Source organism: Peromyscus eremicus, chromosome 5 (genome assembly GCF_949786415.1).
Source record: "Peromyscus eremicus chromosome 5, PerEre_H2_v1, whole genome shotgun sequence".
In the NCBI taxonomy this organism is placed as follows: domain Eukaryota; kingdom Metazoa; phylum Chordata; class Mammalia; order Rodentia; family Cricetidae; genus Peromyscus; species Peromyscus eremicus.
This window is the reverse complement of record NC_081420.1, coordinates 13,933,973-13,949,207: the sequence shown is the minus strand read 5'-3', so window position 1 is coordinate 13,949,207 and position 15,235 is coordinate 13,933,973. Positions and strand designations below refer to the sequence as shown.

The 15,235-nt window shown below is 44.2% G+C and overlaps 1 protein-coding gene across 1 annotated transcript in view; it reads left to right on the top strand.

Moving 5' to 3' along the window:
- Nucleotides 1–14,798, top strand: part of Iars1 (isoleucyl-tRNA synthetase 1) — a 51,557-nt gene extending 36,759 nt beyond the window's left edge. Inside the window, exons 26-34 of the mRNA XM_059262959.1 lie at nt 132–306; nt 788–900; nt 3,529–3,624; nt 4,492–4,668; nt 6,554–6,659; nt 10,837–10,962; nt 12,238–12,381; nt 13,151–13,303; nt 14,646–14,798. Coding sequence (XP_059118942.1) covers nt 132–306; nt 788–900; nt 3,529–3,624; nt 4,492–4,668; nt 6,554–6,659; nt 10,837–10,962; nt 12,238–12,381; nt 13,151–13,303; nt 14,646–14,728 — 1,173 coding nt within the window. The 3' untranslated portion in view covers nt 14,729–14,798. The remainder of the gene's footprint in view (nt 1–131; nt 307–787; nt 901–3,528; nt 3,625–4,491; nt 4,669–6,553; nt 6,660–10,836; nt 10,963–12,237; nt 12,382–13,150; nt 13,304–14,645) is intronic.
- The last annotated feature ends 437 nt before the right edge of the window (nt 14,799–15,235 follow it).

The following is a 15,235-nucleotide window of genomic DNA, read 5'->3' as shown; positions in this document are numbered from 1 at the left end:
TGACTGGCATTTGGGTTACGTCTGCTTTTTGTTTCTTGTGAAGAGTATTGTTATGGATGTTCATCTACCTGTTTTATGTGATACAGATTTTTGTGTCTTACACTTTTGTTTTCCTTTGGCACTTACTATAGGAATTAAATGTTCGAAAAGTTACGCTGTCTACTGATAAAAACAAGTATGGTATTCGTCTAAGGGCTGAACCAGATCACATGGTCCTTGGGAAGCGTCTGAAGGGAGCCTTTAAAGCAGTAATGATGGCCATAAAGCAGCTGAGCAATGAGGAGCTGGAGCAGTTCCAGAAAAGCGGTGGGTGTCTGCCCACATGTCCTCAGCCCAAGGACTGCTTCATACTTAGGCTCCTGTTGGATGTTTCCATCTTTTTCTTCAAATCTTCATCCTGTTCATAAGGATGACAGTTGTAAATTCTAGTAACCTTCCTAGGCAGGTGCCTGGTATCCCAGCCTGCTGTTGTAGCCTCTGGGTGCTGGTACCCTGTTAAAATCTGCCTTCTTTCCCTCTGGTTACACATACTTCCAGAGTCAGCCTCAATGGAGAGGCTACAGTGGCCTTTCCTAAAGGTGGGGTATCACACATCAGCAGCTGTCCACACTTCCTTCTGCTTGCACTGGACATTCACAGTGCCCAGGACTTCACACTGCCCCTCATTTCACTTACACCAACACTTGCTAGTGCTAGCCCACAGAACACCAGGGTCATCAGGGGAGAGCACAATATGCTCATAGCAGGCCATGGAAGAGGAGGGTTGATGGGGTCTGTTTTTCCATAGGGAGTATTGTTGTGGAAGGCCATGAATTGCACGAAGAAGATCTTCGCCTCATGTACACCTTTGACCAGGCCACAGGAGGGACTGCACAGTATGAAGCCCACTCTGATGCTCAGGTAGCTTTCTGTTCCCTAAAAATTGTCCTGTATTTATTTATTTATTGGTGGTTTTGAGACAAAGTTGTGTAGTCTCCCCTGGCCTTGGATTCACTGTGTAGCTGAGAATGTCCTAGAACTCCCCCCTCCACCCCTGGAATACTGGGATTGCAGGCTTGAGGCATTGTGCCCAGCCTCCTAGAGTGTTCTTCACCAACAGATGTGGACATAAGGGCATATTTTACACGTGCCTCACCCACACATCAGTTAATCCCTTTTAGATCTGCTCTCTTAAGCTTCTGTGTGGGTCTTTATCCTTTGCGCTTGTTTATCAGATGCTTCAGTGAATATTTTGCAATTTATACTTGTGAATAATTGTCCTAATTGTTGGGTTGCACAAAAACCAACTCTATAAAACAAGTCAGTCATGGGCACAAGAAAGTAATCCAGGTCTTAGTAGTCAGCTCAATAACTTGCTAGGTGAAAGTAAGTTCAGCGAAGCTCGAGTCCCAAACGTGCACTGGGTATAGAGATTTCTGGGGAATGCTCTGGAGGAGAATGTACAGAAGGTTGGAGTCTGGGATACTTTAGTCATGATGGAACAGAGTGACTCCATCCCTGTTACAGCAGAAAGAGTCTGTGGATCAGAGCTATTCCTAGGTCCCATTGCTGGGCATGACACAGGCCAGGAGCAGTAGAGGAAAATCTCTGAAAGCCTCCCCACCACACAAGGTAGACACAAGGCAGGCTGAGAAGCATTAGAATGGGAAGGTGCATTGGTTACTATTTTATTGCTATGGTTAAAAAATACCTGATCAGAGTGTTTGTTTCAGCTTAAAGTTTGAGGAGCTGTAGTCCATCATGGTAGGAAGGTATGGCCGTAGAAATATCTTCCTACCACCACCTGGTCACACAGTAAAGAATCAGGAAGTTGTATTCTTAATTATGTATACTGTGTGGGTATGTGCACATGAATGCAGGTGCTGTGGGGGCCAGAGGCATCACTCCCCAGGAGCTAGCCTTGCAGACGGTTGTGAGCCACCTCACATGGGTGCTGGGAATTGAACTCAGATCCTGCTGATCATGCTGATTTATCTTTGAGTAAAGTCAGAGAAGAAACTTGCCTCATTTGTCAAAGGCATAGGAGGTACAGCTTGAAATGGGTGAGAAGCTCACGTCAGTCACTGCAGCGCTATGACAACCCACAACATGTGAGCTGAGCCAAGAAACTCAGGAGCATCAGGAGACCACATTGTCTTAAGCAGGGTTGACATGGCAACAGCTAGAGTCACTAAAGAGACAGCGTCTGGGCGTGTCTGTGAGGGATAGTCTAGATGAGGTTCATTGAGGTAGAAAGAGCCCCCCCCCTTACTGGGTGGTACCGTTCCGTGGACTATGATCCTAGACTGAATAGAAAGGAGAAAGTGAGGACTGCAGAGACGGCTCGGCAGATAAGAGTGCCTACTCCTTGCAAAGGACCTGGGTTTGGTTCTAGAACCCACATCGGGGTTCACAACTACCTGTCACTGATTCTAGGGGATCTGATGTTCTCTGGCCTCATCAGACATCATCATACATGTGTTGTATGTAAGCTCATGTAGGCTCTCACACATACACATTAAAAAAAGTAATCTTTTTAAAATGAGAGGTTATGTCATTATGCTTACATCCCTAATCAACAACTTTCAGAATACCCGAGAGAAAGGTAAAGTTGTAGAAAACTTGTATTTAAACATGAATTTAAACATAATCATATAAAGAAAATGCCATGGTCCATTTAAGGATTTCTGTCTTCAGTCATACTGAAACTAAAGGACCAGAAAACCATAGGATGAGAGCATTGCTTGGATTGGCTGCCTTGGATTGGCTGCGTGAGTCCTTTGCTCCATGCTATGGTGTGGAAAGTTTGCTGCTTCAGGAGCATCCTGACCAGGGATCATAGGTATTAGAAGAGTTGTGTTTATTAGGTGGACAAAAGACCATCTCTTCATGTGATAAATGAAATTGGTCTGAGGATTCTTGGGGCATTTCCTGTGAACAGCATCACAAAAGAAAAGAAGCTACATCCTTCTAAGAGCTGGAATGATAAGCTAATTTAACTTACTTCATTTGCTAAATGACTAAATGATGTTGGATTATAGACTTTACAGAATTTAATGGGTTTTCTGTTGTTGTTTTGGGTTTTTTAGAATTATTTTCTGTTTATGAAGATTTTACCTGCATATATGCATGTGTGCGTGTGCACGCCTGCTGCCCACAGAGGTCAGAGTAGGATGTTGGCATTCCCTGAAACTTGAGTTATAAAAGGTTGTGACTCTCGTGTGGGTGCTGGAAACGGAACCTGAGTCCTGATCAAGTCCTGAGCCATCTCTCCAGCCCCAGAATTTAGTTTCACTAAGCTTTTTAAAAGACTTTGTCTTTTTTAAACATTTATTTCTTAGTCTTGTAGGCATAGGTGAATACAGGTGCCACAGCGTGTGTAGAGGTCAGAGGACAGCTTACAGGAATCAGTTGTGTCCTTCCACCATGTTGGTTCCAGGGATCACATTTTGGGACACCACCCTGCCTGCCAGCCCTAGCTCTGTTTCACCAAGCTTGAAGGAAATGACCTTATTTCATTGTCATGCACATTGCTCCTTCTGTATATAGGCTTTAGTCCTCTTAGATGTCACACCTGACCAGTCAATGGTGGATGAAGGCATGGCTCGGGAAGTCATCAATCGCATCCAGAAACTTCGCAAGAAGGTCAGTTTGTCTCTTTAGAAACAAGCTGTAATTTTGGTTTTTTTCTGGCTTCATTTTGGATGTTAGGGAAGACAGACAAGGCAGGCAGTGTAAACTATAGTTATCAATTGATAATGATTCATTAATCCAAAGTCCCTCTGACTGTACTCTGCAGGAAAGTCAGGCTCCACCCTCCTTCCCTACGCACTCCCAGTCTGGGTACCACTCACTTTCTCTGTCCAAGGGCTTTTTTAGCCCATCCATCCTTCAGTTCCATTGGGTTTCCACAGAATTATCTTCCAGAAAGATCACCCTCTGGTTGCTACAGAAGATAGCCAGAGATGCCAGTGAATGTCCAAGGAAGATAGACATCAGTATGGGAGGGCTGGGAGCTAAGGAGAAATTGCTGGGTTTGTACAGAAAGAGGTGATTTTTAAGAGGTGAGGGAAGTACAGAAACCCTGTACCTGGAGGAAAAGGTATCACTGAGCCCCTATTAGGTCTGAGCGTCAGAAAGCTCTTATTGCTGGAAACAGCTGATTAGGAGGGCTCCCATGGGTGCTCCTCCCTAAGCCAAGCCTCATGGAATGTGGTCCAGAGTCTGAGGAGGGCATTCCATCATTTTTGCATCATGTCCTGGTTCAGAGCTTTGCAAGTAGGTTCCCAAGTCAGTCTTTTATTTCAGGACTCATGAGGGACGTAAGTACTCGGAAGAGACATAAGAAAAGTGGGTAAAAGAACACAGAGCAGCAGATGCCAGTCTTACATATCATCTGAGGAGAATGGGCAGGGATGGCCTTCCTGACGGCTCAGCATACACTTGTTCTCAGTCGATACTTTGGTGAACAAAATACGCTTCTCTTCTGTGTTTTCCTGTATGATATTTTAGTGCAATCTGGTTCCAACTGATGAAATAACAGTTTATTATAATGCAAAATCTGAAGGAAGATACCTGAACAACGTCATTGAAAGCCACACTGACTTCATATTTGCCACTATCAAAGCTCCCTTGAAACCATACCCGGTTCCTACATCAGATAATATCCTTATTCAGGAACAAACACAGGTGAGTTTGAGTTGTGTGGAAATACTAGTGTTTCACATTGGATTTTTCTTTATATTTGTATGTCGTGGTATTGTGTTCCCCAAAATATTGTGCATCCTAATAAACTTATCTGGGGTCAGAGAACAGAACAGTCACTAGATACAGAGGCTAGAAAATGGTGGCACTCACGCCTTTAATCCTAGCATTACAGAGGCAGAAATCCGTCTGGATCTCTGTGAGTTCAAAGCCACATTGGAAACAGCCAGGCATGGTGACACACGCCTTTAATCCCAGGAAGTGAGAGCCTTTAATCCCGGGAAGTGAGGGTAGAAAGCAGAAAGGTATATAAGGCATGAAAACCAGGAACTAGGCTGGTTAAGCATTCAGGCTTTCGAGAAGCAGTTCAGCTGAGATTCATTCTGGATGAGGACTCAGAGGCTTCCAGTCTGAGGAAACAGGATCAGCTGAGGGACTGGTGAGGTGAGGTGAGGTGGCTGTGGCTTGTTCCGCTTCTCTGATCTTCCAGCGTTCACCCCAATAATTGGCCTCAGGTTTGATTTTATTAATAAGACCTGTTAAGATTTGTGCTACATTTGTATAGTTAAATCTCGATAAATTCTAGCCCACTGTCTTACCTTTTCTGTTGCTGTGATAAAATACTCTAACAGAAACAACTTCTAGTTCAAATTGCAGTCCACCATAGTGGAGGAGCTAGTAACAGGAGTGTGAGGCAGCTGGCTGCATTATATCGATAGTCAGGAAGCACAGAGCTTTGGCTGCTCGGGCTCAGGGAGCTTTCTGCTTCTGGAGAGTACAGAAACCTTGTGCAGGGAGGGTTGAGTCCTCCCACACGAAACCAGTCAGGACAGCCCCTCAGTGTGCCCGTGGGTGATTCCAGATCCTGTCAGGAACAAACAGGATCCATCACACCTGCAGTACTGCTCTGGAAGTACTGGGTAGGACCTGAGAGGAAGGCCAGAGAGGAGGACGGGAAGGAAGACAGCAGAAGCGGCCTCATGGCAGTTCTCTTAGGGAGGGCAGCCAGGAAGATGGCTGTGCTGACCCATCTTGTCTGAACTAAAAGAGTGGGTACTGTGGATTCTGATAATTTTCATTAAAAATAAGTGACAGTTGGCTTGAAAATAATTTAACTTGTTGGTAGTGGGTTATATATTTGATAGCATTTCCTATTACAGGTTATACTCTTTAAAAACCATTTTATAGCCGGGCGGTGGTGGCGCACGCCTTTAATCCCAGCACTCGGGAGGCAGAGCCAGGCGAATCTCTGAGTTTGAGGCCAGCCTGGGCTACCAAGTGAGTTCCAGGAGAGGCGCAAAGCTACACAGAGAAACCCTGTCTCGGGAAAAAAAAAAAACCCAAAAAAAAACCAAAAAAAAACATTTTATTTTAGATTAATATAATTACATCATTTTCCTTCCCTTTCCTCTTTCCAAGCCCTCCCATATCCCCTCCCTACTCTTACTCTTTCAAATTCATTGCCTCTTTACACATAGTGCTTTTAGATGTTACTATAAAAATTTGGCACCAAGACATGAAAAAATAGTGGCCCATAATTCAGAAATACGTCATTTATTCAATCATACTTTCCTTATTCGTAAATGTAGGAAAGATAAAGAGGGACTAACAGTGTCATTGTCTTTTTGGGTGACATAGATACATTATTATTCCATTCTCTGTTTTGCATATTGCTTACTTACTGAACTTTTAAAAATGAGCATATATTGTTTTATAGTTAGAAAGCAGTATCTTTAAGAGAACAGGTGAGGAGATTGAGTTACAGCTGCACTCTTGCCTGTGAAGAGTTTCTTACTGAGCAGTGGCCCCGTGTTCTTGCTGTAGGGCCCAGCACAGCCATGCTGCTGCTAATCATGTGTTGTCTGCTCAGTTAAAGGGGTCGGAATTGGAACTCACACTCACCAGAGGATCGTGTGTGCCTGGTCCTGCTTGTGCTTATATAAACCTTAACATTTGTGCAAATGGCACTGAGCAAGGTAAGTGCAAATGAGCCCTGTGCTGTGTGTGACTGAATTCACTTATGTACTCCTGAGACTGGGTCGCACCGTGTGGCTCAGCCTTGGACTCCCCATCCTCTTCCCTCTGCCTCCTGAGTGTTGGGATTACAAGTGTCTCCACCATTGTTTCTGTTTTGCAGTTAATTCTATGGAAACTTTTAAGGCAGTCATAAGAGAATTGGTAAAATTAGATGGCCTTTTTGTTTTCTCACCCAAGAGTCCTTTAGATAGTGGACAATGGACCGACTTGAACGTGTGAGTTGGCGTCAGCATGCTTTTCTAATGTCCTGCTGAGCCCGCCTAACACCCCAAGTGTAAAAGCAAGCGTGAGATTCTTACCAGTAAAGGAAGAATAAGAACCTTGAAGCTAAGTGGCAATACTGGACAGTTCCTCTGATTCTGGATTTGCCTCACATAGCCCAAACCTCTTGAGAAGTGCCTCAATGAAGTTCTGCTTTCTCTGGAGAAAAGAGCAAGATAGAGTTATTAGACAGTGATCATTCTGTTCCACCCAAACACAGCAGGGAAGAAAATCCAGCAACTATTAATCCGCCAACCCCCCCCACCATAAACCAGAGCGCAAAGCTAGGCTTCCACCTTTGCCAGGTTCAGGTATCCAATCCCCACAGGTGTCATAGAGTAGCACAGACCCAGGTCCATCCCAGCTTGACAGTAGCAAGCCCCTCTGCCCAATGTTGTCCAGGAGGCTGGAACAAAGCAGGCGATCCCTCATGAGTAAATGAGGGCAGATACCACAGAAGTGTCAACCTGGAACCCATTTTGAGCAGTAACACGGCATTTTGTTTCTGATCAGGGAGGTGTTGGTGGGAGCCCAGCAGAGAATAAAGACTCCTTCCCTTAGTCCTGCCCTTGATGTCATATAGGCTGATAGAGGACGCTGCCTTAGCCATTCCCACCTGGAGGTAGCTAAGCAGTGCTACCTTTCCCTGTCAGTGTGATACCAAAGTCAGCTAAAATAGATAATGGTGATACCTAATAGGACTGTGTTGGGGGTAGAAAGGTGGTTCATTTGGTAAGAGTATTTTTTCTGTAAGCTTGAGGATCAGAGTTGTAATCCCCAGCACACATGTAAAAAAAAAAAAAAAAAAGGTGGGGAAGGGCATAGCTACATATGCATGTAACCCCAGCATTGGGATCGCAAAGACAGGTAGATCTCAGGAGCTTACTGTCCAGACAGCCAAGCCAAAGCATCGAGTTTCAACTTCAGTGAGAGACCCTATCCCAAGGAATTAAAGCAGAAGGCAGCAGAGGTCACCCCACATCCTCTTCAGCTCCTGCTTGCACCATCCCGGGGCATCTAAAGCTGAGTGGAAATAGATCATTAGTAGCCACAAATACTGGAGTGTCTTGAAAACAAAACCGTAGAGATAACATTTCTCAGGGTTCTGGAGAAGGGAAAATGTGAGGTAAAAGTTCCAGCAGTTATGGTGTATGGTAAGGGCCCTTTCCTGGTACATAGATTATATCTTGCTGTGTCTTTGTGGTGTAACAGTGGATGAGTATTTTATAGTCTTTTATAACAGCATTCATCTGTTCATAAAGGCTCTAACCTCATGCCTTAATGATGTCTCAGAAACCCCGCTTCCTAATACCATTTTTGGAGCTAGAATTTCTCCACAGAAATTGGGGAGGTGTGAAAGTGATGCGTTAATATTCAGATCATGGCCCTTAGCTTCTCAAATCTGTAAGTTTGGGTGTTTGGCAACTGTGTGTCTTTTCCTGGGGAGATGAGAAGAAACATCTGTTTACTTCAGAGAGTGAACCAGTGACAGACCAAAGAAACTGTTTCATCCAACTCCAGCTTAGTGAGCCAGGGAGATGAGTGGGGTTACTTACGGGAGTAAGGAGTTACTCCTTGTACAGCAGCATGGATGACCCAAAGGCAGCCGCTGTCACCAAAAAGCCACCCCAGCGTGAGGAGAGTTACATCCCAGAAGGTAGTGGGAGAGTTGCTTTTCTCCAGCAGTTACTGTTTATAAACGTAAAGGAGGGTGGCTTATGAGTCCTGAAAATTTTAGGACTACCTGGACTTGTGAATTGTTTTCTTCCTGAGACTTAAAAATTTTGTTTACTTTCTGAATCTTAACAAAGAGCCTCTCTACAGGATGGGATGTTTCATTGCCATAGCAGCTGTAATACAAAAGTAATCCCATGTGTTAGGTTTTTCAGCCTTTGTCTTTGTATCTTTGTCTATTTTCAGTCCTATCTTCTCTCACATCTCTTTAGGATTCCAGTGACAGTGCAGGTCAGTCTTTGACATACATGAAGTGGTGAGCACTGCCCTTCCACTTGAACATTTGTCTTAGGTTCAACCTCAGACCTTCTATGACCTAGTAGAGGCGACATAAACTTCAGTGCTTTGTTGTTGTTGTTGTTGTTGTTGAGACAGTTAAATAAAGTACAAAAATACATACATGGCGAGGCAGAGGCAGGTGGATCTCTGTGAGTTTGAGGCCAGCCTGGTCTACAAAGCGAGTTCCAGGAAAGGCACAAAGCTACACAGTGAGATCCTGTCTCGAAAAAAAAAAAATACATACACACATGGCATTATATCTAGACACATGTAAGTGTAGACAGCAGCAGACATTATAGCTTGTTTTCTAAAATGCTAGCCGTATTTCTATCAGGAGAGCTAGCGCAGTCTGAAAAGTGCTGAGCCTGATTAGATCCTTAAAGCCCACATAGAAAGGCCCGGTGTGGTGACACTTGTGATGCCAGTGTGCAGGGAAGGCTGATCCCTGGAGCCTACTGGCTGGCCAGCACGGTCTATATTGTGAGTTCCAGGCCAGTGAGAAACCCTGTCTTCTTCTTCTTCTTTTTTTTTTTTAAAGTGGATTGTATCTAAGGAACAGCACATGGGGTTGTCATGACCTCTGGCCTCCACACGAGTATAACCAGACACACACACACACACACACACACACACACACACACACACACACACACACGCGCGCGCGCGCGCAAATAATGTTTCTAACAGAGGGAACAAATTAAGGTCACCTGCTTGGGTGGCCAGAGTTCTCTACTATATTAGTGTTTGTAAGGAAAGTCTTGAAACCTTTTATTTGGGCAAATCATTTTAAAATCTTGGTACTTAAAACAGTTTATAAAAGAGAAAATGGGCCGGGCAGTGGTGGCGCACGCCTTTAATCCCAGCACTCGGGAGGCAGAGCCAGGCGGATCTCTGTGAGTTCAAGGCCAGCCTGGTCTACAAAGCGAGTTCCAGGAAAGGTGCAAAGCTACACAGAGAAACCCTGTCTCGAAAAACCAAAAAAAAAAGAGAAAATGGGTCCATTGAACTTTACCAGAAATGAAAGGCTTTGCATTGTTTTTAAAAATTTACTCTGTCCTAAAGGGATGAAAACAAGATACAGACTGGGAAGTCTTTACAGTAACACCAGACTCAGGAGAGATGAGATAGTTAAACAGGAAAGATGCAGTCCGGCCTGGGGAGAGACAAGGTAGTTACATAGTAGAGATGCAGTCCGGTAGGAACTCACAGACAGTAAACTCAATAGTAAACACACCATCCAATTGGGAAATAGGGTAATTTATTCAGGATGCTATACAAATTATAGAAATAAACATGAAAATATTTAATTATCTGTAGCCACTAGGGAACTGAACATTGAAAAGCACGTCTAGCCGCATAATGTTTTTATTTGTGAGTTCATTACAATAAAGTGATTTTAAAAAACTACAACGAGGTAATACACACCCTTGAAATTAACTAAAATTCGTGCTTATAAGGATTCATAAAAATCTAGGTCTTGAGTCAGTGTAGTAAATATGTAGAGTTTAATTGTAGGATGTAAGCATCATGGGCCACTTGAGGATAGTTTTTTAGGATATTGATTAGTATTTTAACCACTCTGTACTTTGGGATTTACAGAAGGCACAAAGTGTAAGGTGAAGGTTGTAAATATAAAAGTTTGAGTCTGGAAAGGATGAGGACAGACCACCTGGTGGTTTTATTCCTTGACCCAGTTAAGATTGCCAAGCCCCTTCTAAGCAGGAACGTGGTGTTTTCTTGTAAAAGGGCTTGAACTCCCTTTGCATCTCTCGACTTTTCTTCCAAATTTAACATTTTAAATTTTCCTCTACTAAATGAGATCTTACTTTTGTGGCTTTCCAGGTGGAGTATTGCTTCTGGAGAATCCAAAAGGTGATAATAAGTTGAACCTTGTAAAGCTAAAGAGCGTTGTTTCCAGCATATTTGGAGTTAAAAATGCAGAGCTGTCAGTCTTCCACAGTGGAACAGGTATGTGGAGAGGAGAGGACATTTTGTCGTTGGCTTGAGGGGGCTTGGTTAAGGTCTTCGTTTGGCGTCAGCTGTGCAGCAGAACCGCTGTGTTTTCCTCACTCTGCGGCAGCAGAGGTCCGTCAGCAATGTCTGCTGCCATGGCTCTACTGTGTCCCTCTCTTTGGTATGGCTGAAACCCTGGACTTACAGGAAGTCCTCATCCTCCCTGTCCCTCTTAGCCTGAGACAGATCAGGACTTGCCCTCTCCTCTGAGTTGTGAGTTTATCAGACAGTTCCTGGGCCTTACTGAATCCAGACCTGGAATCCATTTTAAAGAATACAGCTCAGGTCGGAGAGGTTGCTCATCAAATAAAGCTCTTGTGTGATGAACTGGGTTCCAATCCCCAGCATCCATCTAAAAAGCTGCTTTAGCAGTGCGCCTGAGATCCCACACTATGAGGCAGTAGGATCCTGGGTTCTCAGTCCAACCAGTGAGCTCCCTGTCTCAGAGAATAAGGTGGGGGCCAGTGAGGTGGTTCAGTGGGTAAAGGTGCTTGGGTTTTTAACGATAAACAAAGTGAAAAAGCAATCAAGGGAAGCTCCTGATGTTAGCCTCTGAGCTCCACATGAGCACACACAGCAGCTCACATCTTTACACACAAGTTATTAAAACTTGTTTGCTGACCATAATTATCATTTTCAAATACAGTTTTTCATGGTAAATTTTGAGATCCTCATAGAATGAGAATTTTAAGAAGAGCTGTAATATATAAGGAAAATACTGAAAGAGGAGAAAACAATGTATGTTGAATTTTAAGTTATGGGGGTTGGAAGTTCAGTACAGTGGTACAGCATTTACCTAGCAAGCACAAGGTCATGAGTTTTGGCTCCAGCAACATCCCACCCCCACCCCCACCCCCACCCCCACTCCCACCCCCACCCCCGTCTCCATCCCCAACATGCCCACAGAAGCTAAATAACAAATATTTTACTCTTTAGTTTTGCAGCACTCGGATTACTCACTTGTAAGGCTGTATTTGCAGGGCTGGGGGTATAGGGCTCAGTGGTAGAGTGTGTGCCAAGCGTGCAGAAGGCCCTGGGTTCAATCCTAGCCACCAAAAAAAAAAAAAAAATCAGTTTCCAACTCTCTGGCTTTGTAGAAAAAGCAATGTCCTTTGATGAACAAATTAAATAGAAAGCATCACTGTCTGAAGATGGATAATAGTGAAGTTGGAAGTGAATACTAGTGAGTTAGGAAAAGATAAGTGACTTCAGAATTGTTGTTATTTTTAGAAATACAGAACCAAACTGACTTGCTGACTTTGAGTGGGAGGACACTCTGTGTGACTGCAGGAACAACCCCCTCTCCGGTCAACAGCCCCGGCACTCTTCTGTGTCAGTATATCAACCTGCAGCTCCTAAATGCAGAGCCACAAGGTATGTGCATCCTCGGCACTCAGCTTGTGGAGTGCTGGGCATTAAAGCTCCTTTCCAGGTTCAAATCTCTGACTTAGGTGTGATTTTCCAATCCACTTCAACACATGGACACCAGCCAGGCTTGGTATTACACACCCACCTGTAATCCCAGCACTCAGGAGGCTGAGGCAGAAAGATTACAAGTTCAAGGCCAGCCTGGGCTGTGTTGTGAGACCCTACCTCCCCATATCAATTAACAAAGTCTCAGTTCCCACGTTTCTTCATGGAATGCAATGGTTTTGTTTTTGTTGGTTTGGTGTTTGCGGTATGTTCATGTAGAGAGACCATCATCCTCCTGGCAGTCAGGAAACAAAAATGACGTCTACATGGAACCGGGTTGTCTCTGTGCCTGAACTGTTGATTTTGCAGTGTGATCTTTTGTTTGTTTTCCTGGAATCTGTCCTGAGAACTTGGACACCTCCAGCCCCAATCCACTGCTTTTCCCCTAACATCTCAGAATCCTCACTGTGCACATTTTTGCTGGAATCCTCATCTCTTCACTTGACTGTGCACTGGAAATCAGTTCCCCAGCGGCTGGCCTTCGTACGTCAGTTTCTCTCATTCCTCCTCCTCCTCCTCGCCTCTCTGAACTGTTGAAGGTTACTTGTACGCAGCCTGTGCCTCCAGCCTAAGCTCCTGGACCCACTTCAAAGCCCTCCCATCTGTGGTTGCCGCCACTGTGGGAACACAAGTTCCCCAGAACTGACCTGCTTTCTTCCTTCTCCTCCAGAGTGTTTAACGGGAACTGTGGGCACTCTCCTGCTCGAAAACCCACTTGGACAGAATGGACTGAGCCACCAGGGGCTTGTGTATGAGGCAGCCAAGGTGTTTGGACTTCGGAGCAGGAGACTAAAGCTGTTCCTGAATGAGACTCAAACACAGGGTGAGGCAGCTGTCCCCAAGGCTTTTTCTTCTTCCAAGGGGGACTCGGGCGCCAGGAATGTTCGTGTTTTGTCTGTGAAAATAAGCTTTGTATATTTGTCTTGTTTTGTTTATTTTTGCGCATTAACCAGAAATTAGCCATAATATAATTAAAAGTAATAATAACTTAAGTGAGGGGTAGCTGAGCAGTGGAATACTTCCTTAGCATGTGCAAGACTTGAGTTAAATCCCCAGTCCCATGTTATTTAAATTAAGCGGGGAGAAAAAAAAAAATAGTTCATGTCTTTGACAATAACCTAAAAATGCATACTTGTAGGTAAACTGCTGTATTTCTTGACCTGAAATATAACAGCAGTTTCTTCAGGAATTGAACTGATGGGAACTTTAGCTGACATCCAGTCAGTGGCGACCCTTCTCAGTTTATCAGGCATACTGCATGCATCTCCTCACGGGGCCACATAACACGTGAAGATCTGGAACATTATCTTCTCAAGGTTTCCCACACACCTCTCCACTGCCCGGAATCTCGCTCTTAGCAGAATGTCCCTCTGTCCTTGTAGCCGAGTTCTGAGTTTTTGTCTGGTTTGTCTTTCTTACCCTTGCAAGATGTCCTTTCAGACTCTCTCCTTTCAGGATTTCTCTTTGTCTGGGATGTTCTGCAGTCCAACTGTGATATGCCTGAGTTTAAAGATTTTGAACACAATTCTAAGATTGTGTTCATTATTATATGTATGGTGGGAGGGCACACGTGCCACCACCCCCACTTCTGATACGAACACAGCCTCGGGCATTTCCTCAGACTGCCCTCAAATTCAGTAGTTTGCTAGAAAGATTCGCAGATTAACTGAAAGGCACTGTACTCACAAGTTTATTATACCAATTAGAGCTAACCAGAGAAAGAGGTGTGAAAGGCAGAAGGGGGTGGCAGGGGCTGGCTAAAGAGAGACATCAAGTCATTTTTTCCTCATGGAGGAACAGCCAATGTTACCTCCTCCAATCCCTAGGAGTTTGACAAGGCAGTATCACCACCCAGGGAAGCTTGGTGGAACTTGGTGTCCAGAGTTTTGCTGAGGTTTAATACGTGGACGCACTTGACAGTGTGACCACCCACCCTGAGTCCTCTTGCTGACAAGCTAATAAACATGTAATCAGAGCCCCACTGTACACAACAAAGATACCCCTGTCGGGAAATGCCATCGGTTTAGAGACCCTCCAAAGGTCTGGTTTAGAGCAAGGACAGAGTTGAGAATGGCCTTAGGATGGGGCCAAGGATAGACAGCTAACAGTTTTTTAGATGTTCACTCACAACAGAGTATTGACTTTTTGAAAATTTTCTCTTCTAGAAATTACAGAAGATATCCCAATGAAGACTTTGAATATGAAGACTGTGTATGTTTCTGTCCTGCCAACAACTGCAGATGGCTAATAGTTACCAGTGTGGCCTCAGTCAGCCCTGCCCTGACTTCTGCCCATCTCCTTACACACACACACACACACACACACACACACACACACACACACACACACACACACGGGCTCAGTGAAGGTATTTCCTTTGGGCACATGTCTAACATGCTGCTTTGAACCCACAGTTCAAATGGGGTTGGCTGACTTGAGACCTCTCATCATGTTCACATTTAACCTTAAACACCTATGCAGTCATGTTAGGGAGGGTCCTACTGTTACCTCAGTACCACAAAGCTTATTTCTATACTTGAGTTCTTTAGTACAGGAAGTAGGAGTGGCTTAAATGGCATAATATATACATGTGTATATGTATATCATTTTATGGCCTTGTAAACTGATTTGAGACCTTGTGAAGAAATGGACATGTTATATATTTCTGCTACCTGGATTTTCCTGGGTAATTTGATGAGATATTTTAAGTTTGATTAAATCAAAACAGTAAACACTCTCTCAGATACTGTATTGG